At 46.7% G+C, this 17,894-nt stretch overlaps 1 protein-coding gene across 1 annotated transcript in view; it reads right to left on the bottom strand.

Annotated features, from left to right (window-relative positions):
• Nucleotides 1-4,800: 4,800 nt before the first annotated feature.
• LOC129858511 (protocadherin-11 X-linked-like) overlaps nt 4,801-17,894 on the bottom strand; it is a 285,587-nt gene continuing 272,493 nt past the window's right edge. The window contains exon 7 of the mRNA XM_055927801.1: nt 4,801-6,318. Within this exon, the coding sequence (XP_055783776.1) occupies nt 5,873-6,318 (446 nt within the window). The 3' untranslated portion in view covers nt 4,801-5,872. The remainder of the gene's footprint in view (nt 6,319-17,894) is intronic.

Below are 17,894 nucleotides of genomic sequence, written 5' to 3'. Positions count from 1 at the left end.
GGGAGAATGGTACCCTAAACATGTCTAACCCTCCAGGGAGAATGGTACCCTAAACATATCTAACCCTCCAGGGAGAATGGTACCCTAAACATGTCTAACCCTCCAGGGAGAATGGTACCCTAAACATGTCTAACCCTCCAGGGAGAATGGTACCCTAAACATGTCTAACCCTCCAGGGAGAATGGTACCCTAAACATGTCTAACCCTCCAGGGAGAATGGTACCCTAAACATGTTACTGTCTAACCCTCCAGGGAGAATGGTACCCTAAACATGTCTAACCCTCCAGGGAGAATGGTGCCCTAAACATGTCTAACCCTCCAGGGAGAATGGTACCCTAAACATGTTACTGTCTAACCCTCCAGGGAGAATGGTGCCCTAAACATGTCTAACCCTCCAGGGAGAATGGTACCCTAAACATGTCTAACCCTCCAGGGAGAATGGTACCCTAAACATGTTACTGTCTAACCCTCCAGGGAGAATGGTACCCTAAACATGTCTAACCCTCCAGGGAGAATGGTACCCTAAACATGTCCTGTTACTGTCTAACCCTCCAGGGAGAATGGTACCCTAAACATGTTACTGTCTAACCCTCCAGGGAGAATGGTACCCTAAACATATTACTGTCTAACCCTCCAGGGAGAATGGTACCCTAAACATGTTACTGTCTAACCCTCCAGGGAGAATGGTACCCTAAACATGTTACTGTCTAACCCTCCAGGGAGAATGGTACCCTAAACATGTCTAACCTTCCAGGGAGAATGGTACCCTAAACATGTCTAACCCTCCAGGGAGAATGGTGCCCTAAACATGTCTAACCCTCCAGGGAGAATGGTACCCTAAACATGTCTAACCCTCCAGGGAGAATGGTACCCTAAACATGTTACTGTCTAACCCTCCAGGGAGAATGGTACCCTAAACATGTTACTGTCTAACCCTCCAGGGAGAATGGTACCCTAAACATATTACTGTCTAACCCTCCAGGGAGAATGGTACCCTAAACATGTTACTGTCTAACCCTCCAGGGAGAATGGTACCCTAAACATATTACTGTCTAACCCTCCAGGGAGAATGGTACCCTAAACATGTTACTGTCTAACCCTCCAGGGAGAATGGTGCCCTAAACATGTCTAACCCTCCAGGGAGAATGGTGCCCTAAACATGTCTAACCCTCCAGGGAGAATGGTACCCTAAACATATTACTGTCTAACCCTCCAGGGAGAATGGTACCCTAAACATGTTACCGTCTAACCCTCCAGGGAGAATGGTACCCTAAACATGTCTAACCCTCCAGGGAGAATGGTACCCTAAACATGTCTAACCCTCCAGGGAGAATGGTACCCTAAACATGTTACTGTCTAACCCTCCAGGGAGAATGGTACCCTAAACATGTTACTGTCTAACCCTCCAGGGAGAATGGTACCCTAAACATGTCTAACCCTCCAGGGAGAATGGTGCCCTAAACATGTTACTGTCTAACCCTCCAGGGAGAATGGTGCCCTAAACATGTTACTGTCTAACCCTCCAGGGAGAATGGTACCCTAAACATGTCTAACCCTCCAGGGAGAATGGTACCCTAAACATGTAACTGTCTAACCCTCCAGGGAGAATGGTACCCTAAACATGTTACCGTCTAACCCTCCAGGGAGAATGGTACCCTAAACATGTTACTGTCTAACCCTCCAGGGAGAATGGTACCCTAAACATATTACTGTCTAACCCTCCAGGGAGAATGGTACCCTAAACATGTCTAACCCTCCAGGGAGAATGGTACCCTAAACATGTCTAACCCTCCAGGGAGAATGGTACCCTAAACATGTTACTGTCTAACCCTCCAGGGAGAATGGTACCCTAAACATGTTACTGTCTAACCCTCCAGGGAGAATGGTACCCTAAACATATTACTGTCTAACCCTCCAGGGAGAATGGTACCCTAAACATGTCTAACCCTCCAGGGAGAATGGTGCCCTAAACATGTTACTGTCTAACCCTCCAGGGAGAATGGTACCCTAAACATATTACTGTCTAACCCTCCAGGGAGAATGGTACCCTAAACATGTCTAACCCTCCAGGGAGAATGGTACCCTAAACATGTCTAACCCTCCAGGGAGAATGGTACCCTAAACATGTTACTGTCTAACCCTCCAGGGAGAATGGTACCCTAAACATGTTACTGTCTAACCCTCCAGGGAGAATGGTACCCTAAACATGTCTAACCCTCCAGGGAGAATGGTACCCTAAACATGTCTAACCCTCCAGGGAGAATGGTACCCTAAACATGTTACTGTCTAACCCTCCAGGGAGAATGGTACCCTAAACATGTCTAACCCTCCAGGGAGAATGGTGCCCTAAACATGTCTAACCCTCCAGGGAGAATGGTACCCTAAACATGTCTAACCCTCCAGGGAGAATGGTGCCCTAAACATGTCTAACCCTCCAGGGAGAATGGTACCCTAAACATGTCTAACCCTCCAGGGAGAATGGTACCCTAAACATATTACTGTCTAACCCTCCAGGGAGAATGGTGCCCTAAACATGTCTAACCCTCCAGGGAGAATGGTACCCTAAACATGTTACTGTCTAACCCTCCAGGGAGAATGGTACCCTAAACATGTCTAACCCTCCAGGGAGAATGGTACCCTAAACATGTCTAACCCTCCAGGGAGAATGGTACCCTAAACATATTACTGTCTAACCCTCCAGGGAGAATGGTACCCTAAACATGTTACTGTCTAACCCTCCAGGGAGAATGGTACCCTAAACATGTCTAACCCTCCAGGGAGAATGGTACCCTAAACATGTCTAACCCTCCAGGGAGAATGGTACCCTAAACATGTTACTGTCTAACCCTCCAGGGAGAATGGTACCCTAAACATGTTACTGTCTAACCCTCCAGGGAGAATGGTACCCTAAACATATCCTGTTACTGTCTGAACCTTTCACAAGCCTCTAGAGGACACATTTAATTGAAATATGTTAACTGGTGATGGTCATGCAATGTTTGCCGAATCCATGACAGTCACTGGTTATCTAGAATGAACACCCTTGCAACTATGGACATATGGTTAAATCAAAGATACAGTGGATCAGACGTAGGAGAAAGCATTCAAAAAAAGGGTGTATGTCAATATGTGAATATGGTAAATTTAGCCTTCGAGTTTAAGGTGCTTGAATATTTCATACAGAAACTCTCATTATAGTGGTTACTATCCTGATGAGATAGGGGCACAAATTAAAGCAAATAAAGAGCTATTTGCGTCCAGACTGTATATGTCTACACCTTTTCATTACCCGACTACTAGAAATACATTATGTTTCAGTGAGACTAGAGAACTACGACAGAGCTGTCAACCACGGCTAATTCTTACTGTGGAGATTACAGCTCAAAGTAATTAGACTATTGGGAGATATTCTTAATTGTCTCCATAGCACTCATTTACGATGCGTACAATACATGTTCAATTATATGAAAGGAAGATTAGTGAAGTGAAATAATGGTGGAAAAATAAAAAAGGACAGAAAAGTTATACCTCATTGCATGGAACCTCTGTCTGTGCTGTTCAAGGCTTCTTCTATGGAGATAATGTAGAAAATGTCTAGGTTCTTATTACACGGGAAAGATCATGTAGCAAATGAGTAGGTTCCTATTGGGTGGGTAGGATAATGTTGTAAATGAATAGGTTGTTAATGGGTGGGTAGGATAATGTTGTAAATGAGTAGCTTCCTATTGGGTGGGTAAGATAATGTTGAAAATGAATAGTTTGTTATTAGGTGGGTAGGATAATGCTGTAAATGAGTAGCTTCTTAGTGGGTAGGTAAGATAATGCTGAAATTAGTAGTGTGTTATTACAGGGGAACGATAATGTAGAAATATGAGTATGTTGTTATTAGGTGGGTAAGATCATTTTGGAAATTAGCAGTTTGTTATTACAGGGGAACGATAATGTAATAAAATTAGTAGGTGTTATTACAGGGGAAGATCATGTAGAAAATGAATAGGTTGTTATTACAGGGGAACGATAATGTAGAAAATGAGTAGGTTGTTATTAGGTGGGAAAGATAATGTAGAAAACGAGTAGGTTTGCAATAGAGGGCGGGGAAAGGGGTGTCAAAGGCATCACAACTCGCCATACAAGAAACGTCTGAAGAGAATCAGTGTTGGTCATATCATGGGGGACGACCCTGTGCTGTATGTTTATATAAAGTGTTAGCACGACACAGAGTGGAATTTTTTTTGTTGTCCATTGAGTCTTAGGTATGTGTCTGCAGACCCCTGAACACGACGGGATTCTATCAACATATTCAGGCAAGAGAAAAGGTACCTTGGATCATCAGTTGGAGCTGAATGTCTTGCTGGATACTCTAAGCAATATTTCACCAGAGATTGGACATATACACCATTCACTTTGGGTTCACAAGTTCCATCCATGCTTGTGTGTGTGTGTGTGTGTGTGTGTGTGTCCGTCCATGCGTGTGTGTGTGTGTGTGTGTGTGTGTGTCCGTCCATGCATGTGTGTTTGTGCGTCCGTTCATGCGTTTGTGTGTGAGTGTCCATCCATGCCTGTGTGTGTGTGTGTCCGTCCATGCGTGTGTGCGTGTGTGTGTGTGTGTCCGTCCATGCGTGTGTGTGTGTGTGTGTCCATCCATGCCTGTGTGTGTGTGTGTCCGTCCATATTGTGTGTTTGCGTTTCGTTTATCGGTAAGTAAATTGTGTGTAGGAAGGTTCCGCTGAGCTGGTTCCAATACGCATAGTGGCCAAAAAAGAAATGTTGATTACTGATCAGCAAAAATCTCTACCAAACTTAAATTATGACGTTTTATATATTTTGTTTCTGTTGTGGATCTACTTTGGTATAGGATTACCATTTATATAGTGGACATGGATTACATTTGAACACATATTTAGCTAGGCTTTACTTCAAACAAGTCTGTCATTCATTCATTTTATGATTACAGCCATTGTCAGATCCACTTCTGTGCAATATTGTGGAGACTGAGGAACAATATTGTGGAGACTGAGGAATAACATTGTGGAGACTGAGGAACAACATTGTGGAGACTGAGCAACAACATTGTGGAGACTGAGGAACAACATTGTGGAGACTGAGGAACAACATTGTGGAGAGTGAGGAAAAACATTGTGGAGACTGAGGAACAACATTGTGGAGAGTGAGGAAAAACATTGTGGAGACTGAGGAACAACATTGTGGAGAGTGAGGAAAAACATTGTGGAGAGTGAGGAACAACATTGTGGAGACTGAGGAACAACATTGTGGAGAGTGAGGAACAACATTGTGGAGAGTGAGGAACAACATTGTGGAGAGTGAGAAACAGTTTTGTCCCTTGCTCCACATTCCATGTTCACATACAAATTAGAAACCATCAATATACATTAGACAAACTGGTAGGTGTTACTCTGTCCCCTTACAGCCCCTTACAGCTGATGTTAAATATACATCAAGATACATTAGACAAACTGGTTGGTGTTACTTTGTCCCCTTACAGCCCCTTACAGATGATGTTAAATATACATCAATATACATTAGACAAATTGGTTGGTGTTACTTTGTCCCCTTACAGCCCCTTACAGCTGATGTTAAATATACATCAATATACATTAGACAAACTGGTTGGTGTTACTCTGTCCCCTTACAGCCCCTTACAGCTGATGTTAAATATACACCAAGATACATTAGACAAACTGGTTGGTGTTACTCTGTCCCCTTACAGCCCCTTACAGCTGATGTTAAATATACACCAAGATACATTAGACAAACTGGTAGGTGTTACTCTGTCCCCTTACAGCCCCTTACAGCTGATGTTAAATATACATCAAGATGCATTAGACAAACTGGTTGGTGTTACTCTGGTCCCTTACAGCTGATGCTCATGTAAGAAGGCAGAGGATCCTCCGTTGGCTGGGGTCTGCTGGCCTGACGAAGACGAGGAAAAGCTGGCCAGAGGGATGACCTTGATGGGGTCAGACTCCTTACTCTTGCTGCTGCAGTGTCTTTCCAGAGTGTTGTAGAACTGCGGCCGGTTCATCCCTTTAGCCAGATCGTCTTTGGGCACAGACCTGCCCAGGGTATGGCACTGACGCCCATCCGCCTTGGCTCCTCTGGCCCATGGGGAGCTCTGCTGGTGCTGGAAGCCAAAGGAGGGCAGGGTAGGCAGGGTACCCGTGTTGGAAGGAGACTGGAACTGGGTCACCAGGGAGGGGGGCATCCAGCAGCTGTCGGAGTGGCCCAGGATCAGACATTCCTGGGTGCACGTCTCTGAGGCTTCCGCCAGGGCTTTGGCCAAGTTCACCTCCACTATGGCTGCAGCACAAAGACAATAAACAAAAGAGAATAAAATATGAAAAAGACAAGAAGAGAATGATAACCTGTTAGAAGTCTACCTGAAGGTGACCTGTAAATGTCAACCTGTTAGATGTGACTGAAGGTGACCTGTAAATGTCAACCTGTTAGAAGTGACTGAAGGTGACCTGTAAATGTCAACCTGTTAGAAGTGACTGAAGGTGACCTGTAAATGTCAACCTGTTAGAAGTGACTGAAGGTGACCTGTAAATGTCAACCTGTTAGAAGTGACTGAAGGTGACCTGTAAATGTCAACCTGTTAGAAGTGATTGAAGGTGACCTGTAAATGTCAACCTGTTAGATGTGACTGAAGGTGACCTGTAAATGTCAACCTGTTAGAAGTGACTGAAGGTGACCTGTAAATGTCAACCTGTTAGAAGTGACTGAAGGTGACCTGTAAATGTCAACCTGTTAGAAGTGACTGAAGGTGACCTGTAAATGTCAACCTGTTAGAAGTGACTGAAGGTGACCTGTAAATGTCAACGTGTTAGAAGTGACTGAAGGTGACCTGTAAATGTCAACGTGTTAGAAGTGACTGAAGGTGACCTGTAAATGTCAACCTGCTAGATGTGACTGAAGGTGACCTGTAAATGTCAACCTGCTAGATGTGACTGAAGGTGACCTGTAAATGTCAACCTGTTATAGAAATGAAAGGCAGTAGTACATGCTTGAATCATCCCATAAGGAGTAAAACAGCAGCATTTCATTTCCATTGGTTCCCTGTGTTTACCTACAATAGTCAATGAATTCCCAGTAGATTATTTAAAGTTGGGAATAATTGTCTCTGGTGTTGGTGTCTGAGATTGACTTTACTGTATTCAACATTTAATGAACATCCTGTTAGCAGTTGACGTTATTCTTCAATAACACAGACCCCAAAGCAAATCAGGAGGAGAAAAATAGGTTTATTCAAAGATAACAAATCATAGTTGTTATGCTGGGAAGTAGATGGTTGATGTTCATTCTTCCCTGTCCTCAGTGATTCTCCACAGAACAAAGTGATAGGATGTCATTTATAACCCCCAACCCTAGCCTGTGGTTGACCAATTAGAATTCCTTGCAATAAAACTTGGCCTATGGCCAAATAACAAATATCCTGTTTCAGGCTCAATGTATAGACCATTCAAACCAATGAAAACTTGCCACATGTAACTATGAGTCCAGGACTGAAACCCCATACAGAGATTCTAAACAGATATTGAACTGAAAAACAATTATTTCCATTGGTAGTTAATTCTCTATTCCCTCCCTTGACCTCTAGTCCTCTGCATTGTGTGTTATCTTAAATATTTCTTACAATCCCAAATCATTTTTTTTTTTAAATCACTGTCACCATGGCACACCTTGCATTCTGTGATCTATTCGACATTCAATAAATCTGGTCAGTTACAATAACTCAAACATGTGAACATCACAAAATCACATGAATCCACACTTTTTTAGGATTATTGTTAGGATTGTTGTTAGCATATTTGAGGTGCAAGGTACAATGAGTATAGTTATGAGTGGTAGAGTTTATTTACATTTGGGGAGGGAGAAAGCAGGGAGGGAGAAAGGAGGGGGGGAAAGGAGGGAGGGAGAAGGAGGGAGGAAGAAGGAGGGAGGGAGGGAGGAGGGAGGGAGGAAGGAGGGAGGGAGAAAGCAAGGCACTCCAACTATCTTATCTCATTATGCTCGAGCTGACATCACATGTGAAATGAGTCCAGGAAGAGAAAGAGGCCTCAACATTGAGCCCCAGCAATAAAACCTGTCAACTCTGGTAATTAGAATGTAAAACAGTATGCAACATAGCAATCAGGAACCCACGGTGTCATGGTTCTGAGACACTCGGAGGAAAAGAGGTCCTTGCTATAACATCACATCAAGTCCTCAAGGTCTCGGCTTCAAGCTGTCTCAGAAATTATGTTGCATATAGGCATAAGTAATAATGTTATAAATACTTGTACGGTCCTAGGTCTGTGTCTATGGCTTTGAGATCTAACATTACAAGTTGAGCATGCTCTGTTTAATTAAATTACCTAGTCAGCTCAAAATTATAAACAATGATTTTCTCAATAGTGAAGTTATTGTATTAATGTTCCATTCCAATTACAAAATCAAACTTTTGCGTAGTGATTACTGATATCCAACCAAAACTCCAAAATCACATTTGTTTGAAATACTTAATTGCATTCTTTAAATGCTTTAAATACTTAATTGCCAGATATTAATTTATTGAATATAACAAAAGCCAACCTGCTTATAATGACCAAGAACTGGTGAAAAATGTGTAGATTCATTAAAATTGCCAGGAGACACATGGAGTCTGATCTGAAATATAGAGCCGGATTCAATCTGTGTCGCTGAAGTGGTTGACACTTAAAGGCAATGTCCCTGTGTTAGGGGGTAGACTGAATTCACGGTAAACACTGCGTATGTTGGCTCATTTAAAGGCAATGTCCCTGTGTTAGGGGGAAGACTGAATTCACGGTAAACGCTGCGTATGTTGGCTCATTTAAAGGCAATGTCCCTGTGTTAGGGGGAAGACTGAATTCACGCTAAACGCTGCGTATGTCGGCTCATTTAAAGGCAATGTCCCGGTGTTAGGGGGTAGACTGAATAGACTGAATTCACGGTAAACGCTGCATATGGCGGCTCATTTAAAGGCAATGTCCCTGTGTTAGGGGGAAGACTGAATTCACGGTAAACGCTGCGTATGTAGGCTCATTAAAGGCAATGTCCCGGTGTAGGGGGTAGACTGAATTCACGGTAAACGCTGCATATGTGGCTCATTAAAGGCAATGTCCCGGTGTCAGGGGGTAGACTGAATTCACGGTAAACGCTACATATGTCGGCTCATTAAAGGCAATGTCCCTGTGTTAGGGGGTAGACTGAATTCACGGTAAACGCTAAGTATGTCGGCTCAATCAGAAAGAACCTTTAAATTTCTAGCGCACGATACATAACGCTTGGTCAATCCAGATTGAATTGAGCCCTAAACCTCTCAATAATGGCCTGCTCAGCCTCCCAGCCTTTGAGTCTGAGTGAATACATCTCCTGAGCAGTAAATGTGTCACCTTTCAGAGGGTCACTAACTTCATTAAGGGGGAAAAAATGATGCAGCTCACTGAATAAGCACAAGTCCTTACTCTATTCCCTGAGTCAATCATTTGATAGCAGCGATTTTTTTCTGTTGAAGTTGTCTTTGCCAAGGAATTGTTCTTTTTTTTCCTGAAGGGAAAAACAACATTAACATAGGACCTATTATTCAACACACACACACACACACACACACACACACACACACACACACACACACACACACACACACACACACACACACGCGCGCGCGCACACACACACACACACACACACACGCGCACACGCACACGCACACGCGCACACACGACAAAGCCTCGATACATTTGCAAGGAACACTAGTGCATCCCCTCAAAACATAAGTGATCAGTACAAAGAACAACTAATTACGTGGGGAAAGTATTTGGTGCGGCAGTGCTTTCCCTGGGTGAAGTCACAGTGAGAGTTGTCATTGCTGCTGTGACAACAGCCAGAGGAGTGCTGCTATGTCTGTTTGTGACATCTCACATTAAACAGCTCAAAAGGGATGCAGTCTGTATCAGTTTCCACTCCACAGGGACCAGGGCTACGACCCGAAAGGCACCCTATTCCCTTTATAGTCCACTACTTTTAATACAGTAGGCGGTGCCTCAGTAGGCGGTGCCTCAGTAGGTGGTCCTTCAGTAGGTGGTGCCTCAGTAGATGGTGCTTCTGTAGGCGGTGCCTCAGTAGGTGGTGCCTCAGTAGGTGGTGCTTCAGTAGGCGGTGCCTCAGTAGGCGGTGCCTCAGTAGGTGGTGCCTCAGTAGGTGGTACCTCAGTAGGTGGTGCCTCAGTAGGTGGTGCCTAGGTAGGCGGTGCCTCAGTAGGTGGTACCTCAGTAGGTGGTGCCTCAGTAGGTGGTGCCTAGGTAGGCGGTGCCTCAGTAGGCGGCGCCTCAGTAGGCGGCGCCTCAGTAGGCGGTGCCTCAGTAGGCGGTGCCTCAGTAGGCGGTGCTTCAGTAGGTGGTGCTTCAGTAGGTGGTGCCTCAGTAGGTGGTGCCTCAGTAAGGCTCCGGTCAAAAGCAGTGAACTATGTAGGGAATATGGTGCCATTTTGGTTAATGGGTGATCTGGTTAGTGGGTGATCTGGTTAGTGGGTGCTCTGGTTAGTGGGTGGTCTGGTTAGTGGGTGATCTGGTTAGTGGGTGATCTGGTTAGTGGGTGATCTGGTTAGTGGGTGCTCTGGTTAGTGGGTGCTCTGGTTAGTGGGTGATCTGGTTAGTGGGTGCTCTGGTTAGTGGGTGATCTAGTCAGTGGGTGCTCTGGTTAGTGGGTGATCTGGTTAGTGGGTGATCTGGTCAGTGGGTTCTCTGGTTAGTGGGTGATCTGGTTAGTGGGTGATCTGGTTAGTAGGTGATCTGGTTAGTGGGTTCTCTGGTTAGCGGGCGATCTGGTCAGTGGGTGCTCTGGTCAAGAGTGTGCAAAGCTGTCATCAAGGCAAAAATGTATTTTTGGTTACTACATAATTCCATTTATATTATTTCATCATTTTGAAGTCTTCACTATTATTCTACAATGTAGAAAATAGTTAAAATAAAGAAATACCCTTGAATGACTAGATGTGTCCAAACTTTTGACTGGTTCTGTGTACTTCCATACATTTTCTTTCAACTGGTACTGGGGGAGGGGGGCCTTCAGACACAACTGGTACCGGGGGAGGGGGGCCTTCAGACACAACTGGTCCCGGGGGAGGGGGGCCTTCAGACACAACTGGTCCCGAGGGAGGGGGGCCTTCAGACACAACTGGTACCGGGGGAGGGGGGCCTCCAGACACAACTGGTACCGGGGGAGGGGGCCTTCAGACACAACTGGTACCGGGGGAGGGGGGCCTCCAGACACAACTGGTACCGGGGGAGGGGGGCCTCCAGACACAACTGGTACCGGGGGAGGAGGGCCTTCAGACACAACTGGTACCGGGGGAGGGGGGCCTTCAGACACAACTGGTACCGGGGGAGGAGGGCCTTCAGACACAACTGGTACCGGGGGAGGGGGGCCTTCAGACACAACTGGTACCGGGGGCGGGGGGCCTTCAGACACAACTGGTACCGGGGGAGGGGGGCCTTCAGACACAACTGGTACCGGGTGAGGAGGGCCTTCAGACACAACTGGTACCGGGGGAGGGGGGCCTTCAGACACAACTGGTACCGGGGGAGGGGGGCCTCCAGACACAACTGGTACCGGGGGAGGGGGCCTTCAGACACAACTGGTACCGGGGGAGGGGGGCCTCCAGACACAACTGGTACCGGGGGAGGGGGGCCTCCAGACACAACTGGTACCGGGGGAGGAGGGCCTTCAGACACAACTGGTACCGGGGGAGGGGGGCCTTCAGACACAACTGGTACCGGGGGAGGGGGGCCTTCAGACACAACTGGTACCGGGGGAGGGGGGCCTTCAGACACAACTGGTACCGGGGGAGGGGGGCCTTCAGACACAACTGTTACTGGGGGAGGGGGGCCTTCAGACACAACTGGTACCGGGGGAGGGGGGCCTTCAGACACAACTGGTACCGTGGGAGGGGGGCCTCCAGACACAACTGTTACTGGGGGAGGGGGGCCTTCAGACACAACTGGTACCGGGGGAGGGGGGCCTTCAGACACAACTGGTCCCGGGGGAGGGGGCCCTCAGACACAACTGGTACCGGGGGAGGGGGGCCTTCAGACACAACTGGTACCGGGGGAGGGGGGCCTTCAGACACAACTGGTACCGGGGGAGAGGGGCCTTCAGACACAACTGGTACCGGGGGAGGGGGGCCTTCAGACACAACTGGTACCGGGGGAGGGGGGGCTTCAGACACAACTGGTACCGGGGGAGGGGGGGCTTCAGACACAACTGGTACCGGGGGAGGGGGGCCTTCAGACACAACTGGTACCGAGGGAGGGGGGCCTTCAGACACAACTGGTACCGGGGGAGGAGGGCCTTCAGACACAACTGGCATGTACATGTTAGTATTCATCTCATCTTTGCACATAGTGTGTGACCCAAACTGTTGGGACGCGACAGACAGAATTTGGCAGATCACCTGTACCGATTGCAGACGAGTCCCAAAACGCTTTTTGGGGGTGTCAAAAGGAGAACACCAAACGTGTATGTTGAGAATCTTATCTTTCGATAGTGGGGGTCGTAATAGTTTGTAATTTGCTAAACCTTTCGAACGCTACAGTTGATTTTTTGACAAGACCAATTGTCGGGATGTTTCATGGTCTGAAAAACACAGCTCCAGCTCTGTCACCTTTCACCGCAGATATCTCTAGCTTAAACTGACAGATTTTATGAGAAACGTTTAAGTATGCTAATGCGGGGTCGCGGACATCGACATTAGGGGGTTGAATCTAATAATTATAAACCTTTCCCAAACAAATACAAGGATGTTTACCACCATAGCTGGTTAAATCTGGAACAAGTTCACCATTAAGACCTGAACAAATACAAGGCTGTTTACCACCATACCACCATAGCTAGGCTACCTGGGGCGGCAGATAGCCTAGTGGTTAGAGTGTTGGACTTGTAACCAAAAGGCATTTAACCCATTGTTCCTAGGCCGTCATTAAAATTAAGAATCTGTTCTTAACTGACTTGCCAGGTTAAATAAAGACCATCTGCAACAGGTTCACTATTAAGACCTGCACACAAAATAAATAAGAGAGACAGAGAAATAATGTAGTTTGTAATTACCAAGACTTTATCATCTTCTATTGCCTCAACACTCCAACTGTACCTCAGGATAGGCAAATGGACGGCCATTACTAATAATGGGACTGTTTAACCCCGTAGGCGCTAGACAAAAGGTACCGATGCTTTTCTTTTTCCACTACAGACCTAGTCACAAGCATCATTTTGTGTAAGAGGACCATGTTTCATTTGACACCAGGATCAGAGAAAAAATAACCACATATTAAATACTCCATGGATGTCTTTTCATTTCCTCAGCACTCTCTCAACTTTCATATTTCAGCCCCCAAGACCCATCTCATGAGTGATTGATAGTTTCAGAGATGGGATGCACATGAATTCATGATATATTTATGGAATTACAAACTTAAAAGACAGACAGGCGTATCCCATGTTTCCCATGGAATGTAAACAGGCAGGGTAATAAGTGAAATGCCACTGTAAAAATCATCACAGCAGCCGTCTGTATGGAAACCAATACATAACTCATTCAGCGGTGTATATCTAGCCAAACAGTTTCCAGAGTCTTCAGAGTTGGTTACTATGGAGATTAAATTACCCCAGTTATTTGCAGCTAACCCAATTTTATTTAGTTTTTCTTTACTTTTATCAGAAGATAAGGAAGGGTATAATCTCAGGAGAAGGCAATAAAGGGTGACACGCGCTGTCATTGTCACCAGCGACAAGGACATGAGCAGTGGGCGAGAGAGAGTCAATATGAAATTGTCAGGCAATGAAAAGGGTTGTATGCATTGGAAAGGCTTTGCTCATGTGTGTCCGGGAGGTCAAGGTGGCTGTGTTGGAGGTATGGCTGATGTGTCCGGGAGGTCAACGTGGCTGTGTTGGAGGTATGGCTGATGTGTCAGGGAGGTCAAGGTGGCTGTGTAGGAGGTATGGCTGATGTGTCCGGGAGGTCAACGTGGCTGTGTTGGAGGTATGGCTGATGTGTCAGGGAGGTCAAGGTGGCTGTGTAGGAGGTATGGCTGATGTGTCCGGGAGGTCAACATGGCTGTGTAGGAGGTATGGCTGATGTGTCCGGGAGGTCAACATGGCTGTGCTGGAGGTATGGCTGATGTGTCAGGGAGGTCAACGTGGCTGTGTAGGAGGTATGGCTGATGTCTCAGGGAGGTCAACGTGGCTGTGTAGGAGGTATGGCTGATGTGTCAGGGAGGTCAACGTGGCTGTGTAGGAGGTATGGCTGATGTGTCAGGGAGATCAAGGTGGCTGTGTAGGAGATATGGCTGATGTATCAGGGAGGTCAACATGGCTGTGTTGGAGGTATGGCTGATGTGTCAGGGAGGTCAACATGGCTGTGTAGGAGGTATGGCTGATGTGTCCGGGAGGTCAACGTGGCTGTGTAGGAGGTATGGCTGATGCGTCAGGGAGGTCAACGTGGCTGTGTTGGAGGTATGGCTGATGTGTCAGGGAGGTCAACGTGGCTGTGTTGGAGGTATGGCTGATGTGTCAGGGAGGTCAAGTTGGCTGTGTAGGAGGTATGGCTGATGTGTCAGGGAGGTCAAGGTGGCTGTGTTGGAGGTATGGCTGATGTATCAGGGAGGTCAACGTGGCTGTGTTGGAGGTATGGCTGATGTGTCAGGGAGGTCAACGTGGCTGTGTAGGAGGTATGGCTGATGTGTCAGGGAGGTCAAGGTGGCTGTGTTGGAGGTATGGCTGATGTCTCAGGGAGGTCAAGGTGGCTGTGTTGGAGGTATGGCTGATGTGTCCGGGAGGTCAACGTGGCTGTGTTGGAGGTATGGCTGATGTGTCAGGGAGGTCAAGGTGGCTGTGTAGGAGGTATGGCTGATGTGTCCGGGAGGTCAACATGGCTGTGTAGGAGGTATGGCTGATGTGTCCGGGAGGTCAACATGGCTGTGCTGGAGGTATGGCTGATGTGTCAGGGAGGTCAACGTGGCTGTGTAGGAGGTATGGCTGATGTCTCAGGGAGGTCAACGTGGCTGTGTAGGAGGTATGGCTGATGTGTCAGGGAGGTCAACGTGGCTGTGTAGGAGGTATGGCTGATGTGTCAGGGAGGTCAAGGTGGCTGTGTAGGAGATATGGCTGATGTATCAGGGAGGTCAACATGGCTGTGTTGGAGGTATGGCTGATGTGTCAGGGAGGTCAACATGGCTGTGTAGGAGGTATGGCTGATGTGTCCGGGAGGTCAACGTGGCTGTGTAGGAGGTATGGCTGATGTGTCAGGGAGGTCAACGTGGCTGTGTTGGAGGTATGGCTGATGTGTCAGGGAGGTCAACGTGGCTGTGTTGGAGGTATGGCTGATGTGTCCGGGAGGTCAAGGTGGCTGTGTAGGAGGTATGGCTGATGTGTCAGGGAGGTCAACGTGGCTGTGTTGGAGGTATGGCTGATGTGTCCGGGAGGTCAGCGTGGCTGTGTAGGAGGTATGGCTGATGTGTCAGGGAGGTCAAGTTGGCTGCGTAGGAGGTATGGCTGATGTGTCAGGGAGGTCAAGTTGGCTGTGTAGGAGGTATGGCTGATGTGTCAGGGAGGTCAAGGTGGCTGTGTTGGAGGTATGGCTGATGTATCAGGGAGGTCAACGTGGCTGTGTTGGAGGTATGGCTGATGTGTCAGGGAGGTCAACGTGGCTGTGTAGGAGGTATGGCTGATGTGTCAGGGAGGTCAAGGTGGCTGTGTTGGAGGTATGGCTGATGTGTCAGGGAGGTCAAGGTGGATGTGTAGGAGGTATGGCTGATGTGTCCGGGAGGTCAACGTGGCTGTGTTGGAGGTATGGCTGATGTGTCAGGGAGGTCAAGGTGGCTGTGTAGGAGGTATGGCTGATGTGTCAGGGAGGTCAACGTGGCTGTGTAGGAGGTATGGCTGATGTCTCAGGGAGGTCAAGGTGGCTGTGTTGGAGGTATGGCTGATGTGTCCGGGAGGTCAACGTGGCTGTGTTGGAGGTATGGCTGATGTGTCTGGGAGGTCAAGGTGGCTGTGTAGGACAGATTGGACATGATGATTGTCAGAGCCTCTGACATAGCCATTATTGTGTATGTGACGGTACAGTACAGTAGTGTAATAGTTCTTGCAGTAGAGGAATTAGGATAAAATTGTGAAATGTCAAAAATAGTGTTATGAATGGTGTTTATCACAGTTACTTTGTTACGGATTTCACCGGCCCAGCTCTCATAGAGAAAACTGCTTCGGTGAGGACGGCATTGTCCTTTTTCTCTGTCCTCCTACTTTTCAACAGCAGGTAACGAATGGGCTCCTTAAAAACAGACAATGCGTCTGAGATAAGGAGGAAAAAGGTCATTCATATATACTCCAGGCTAATTTCATTTGATGCATTCACCAAGGTTCATCGTCACACAATGGCCAGTCCCTGAGCTGAGTATGTATTTATCAGCACTTCAGGGACCCATACTGTTCCACCCCTGCAATCCATCTACCCTAGTCCGCTCCATCTCTCCCCCTCTGCTGTTCTCTCGTATTTGACCCATTGTAACTGAGAGTAATTGCAGGCAGAAAACAACATCTAATGATTGCTTTATCTGGGAGTTGAGAACAGAAAAGTCACAGAGAGGTACTTTCAACAAAGGACAATGTCTGTTGTTTTTTTGTTTTTTTTTGACACACAATTTCAGACAACAAAGAATATTATTGACTGGGTTGAGATTAGAACACCCAAACAAATAACAAAGGAACAAAGATAGGACAAAGTGCACAGAGAAAGAAAGGATTACCCAGAACACCCCGTGTCAAACACTTGTTTCGCTCTTTTTGTTAGTGTTGATTAAATACATGTTGCTGGATTGAAGAGACAGCTTTTTTTTCTTCTCTCGACATAAACACCCCCTTGGACAATATATAGACTTAATTGAATATAAATGTCTATCATCCAGCCATGCTGTTCAACTAACCTCTCCTTTTACTTTCTCAGTCTGACCGCATACAAATGTGCAAGAAGTTATACCTACTGCTCTGCTCCGTAAGCTAGGATTTCTATCAACAACAACAAAAATATCCAACAATTAGTCAGTCATGGGCTAATCTTTTTTTATTACATCCACAATTTCCTTTCCAAGTCCCGACAGCATACATTCGTGGAAAAGGCCTACTACTCCGCAGCTATTCTTTCTTTCTGAAGGTCTGACAGCATAATAATAGGCATACTACTCTACATCTCTGGTTTCAATCAATACAAACAACAACAACAATAATGGGCCAAGCTGTTTTCATTCTATCCGTGGTGACCCTTGACTTTTGTTGTTTCGTCTGCGTTGTCGTGGTGACGGTACTGATTGATCTCCTTCGTTACGTGAGATGACCTTGAGGACTGACGGATGGACGGTGATCACGGGGGCTGTCAGCATCAACACAATCAGTGCTGACCAAACACACATACCCCCCCCCCCCCCCCCCCCCAGTCCCAAAAAACTCCACCCTATTCCCTATATAGGGCACTATTTTTTCAACCAGGGCCCCATAAGGTATCTCATAGGGATATGGTCAAAAGTAGCAAGGGTGGCGTTTAGGATGCAGGCACAGCGTGGGACTAGCAGGACAATCAGCCCTAATCACCATAATGGCAGAGGTCGCTAGACTGGAGGAGGAGCGGTATTCCATCTCAGCCACACAATTTTGATCTTGGCAAAGAACAGCGATTATATATATATATATTGTGCAGGTGTGTAGCTACAGAGAAGTAACTCATATATGCCTATTTATCGGGGGGGAAACTAAACCTGTTCTTCCCTTAACATTCATTGCAGCTAAGTAAATGTCTGAAATGTAGGCGACTGAAGATTTATGTAAAA

This window comes from Salvelinus fontinalis, chromosome 6, assembly GCF_029448725.1.
Source record: "Salvelinus fontinalis isolate EN_2023a chromosome 6, ASM2944872v1, whole genome shotgun sequence".
Classification (NCBI taxonomy): domain Eukaryota; kingdom Metazoa; phylum Chordata; class Actinopteri; order Salmoniformes; family Salmonidae; genus Salvelinus; species Salvelinus fontinalis.
This window is presented reverse-complemented; position numbering and strand designations above follow the sequence as displayed.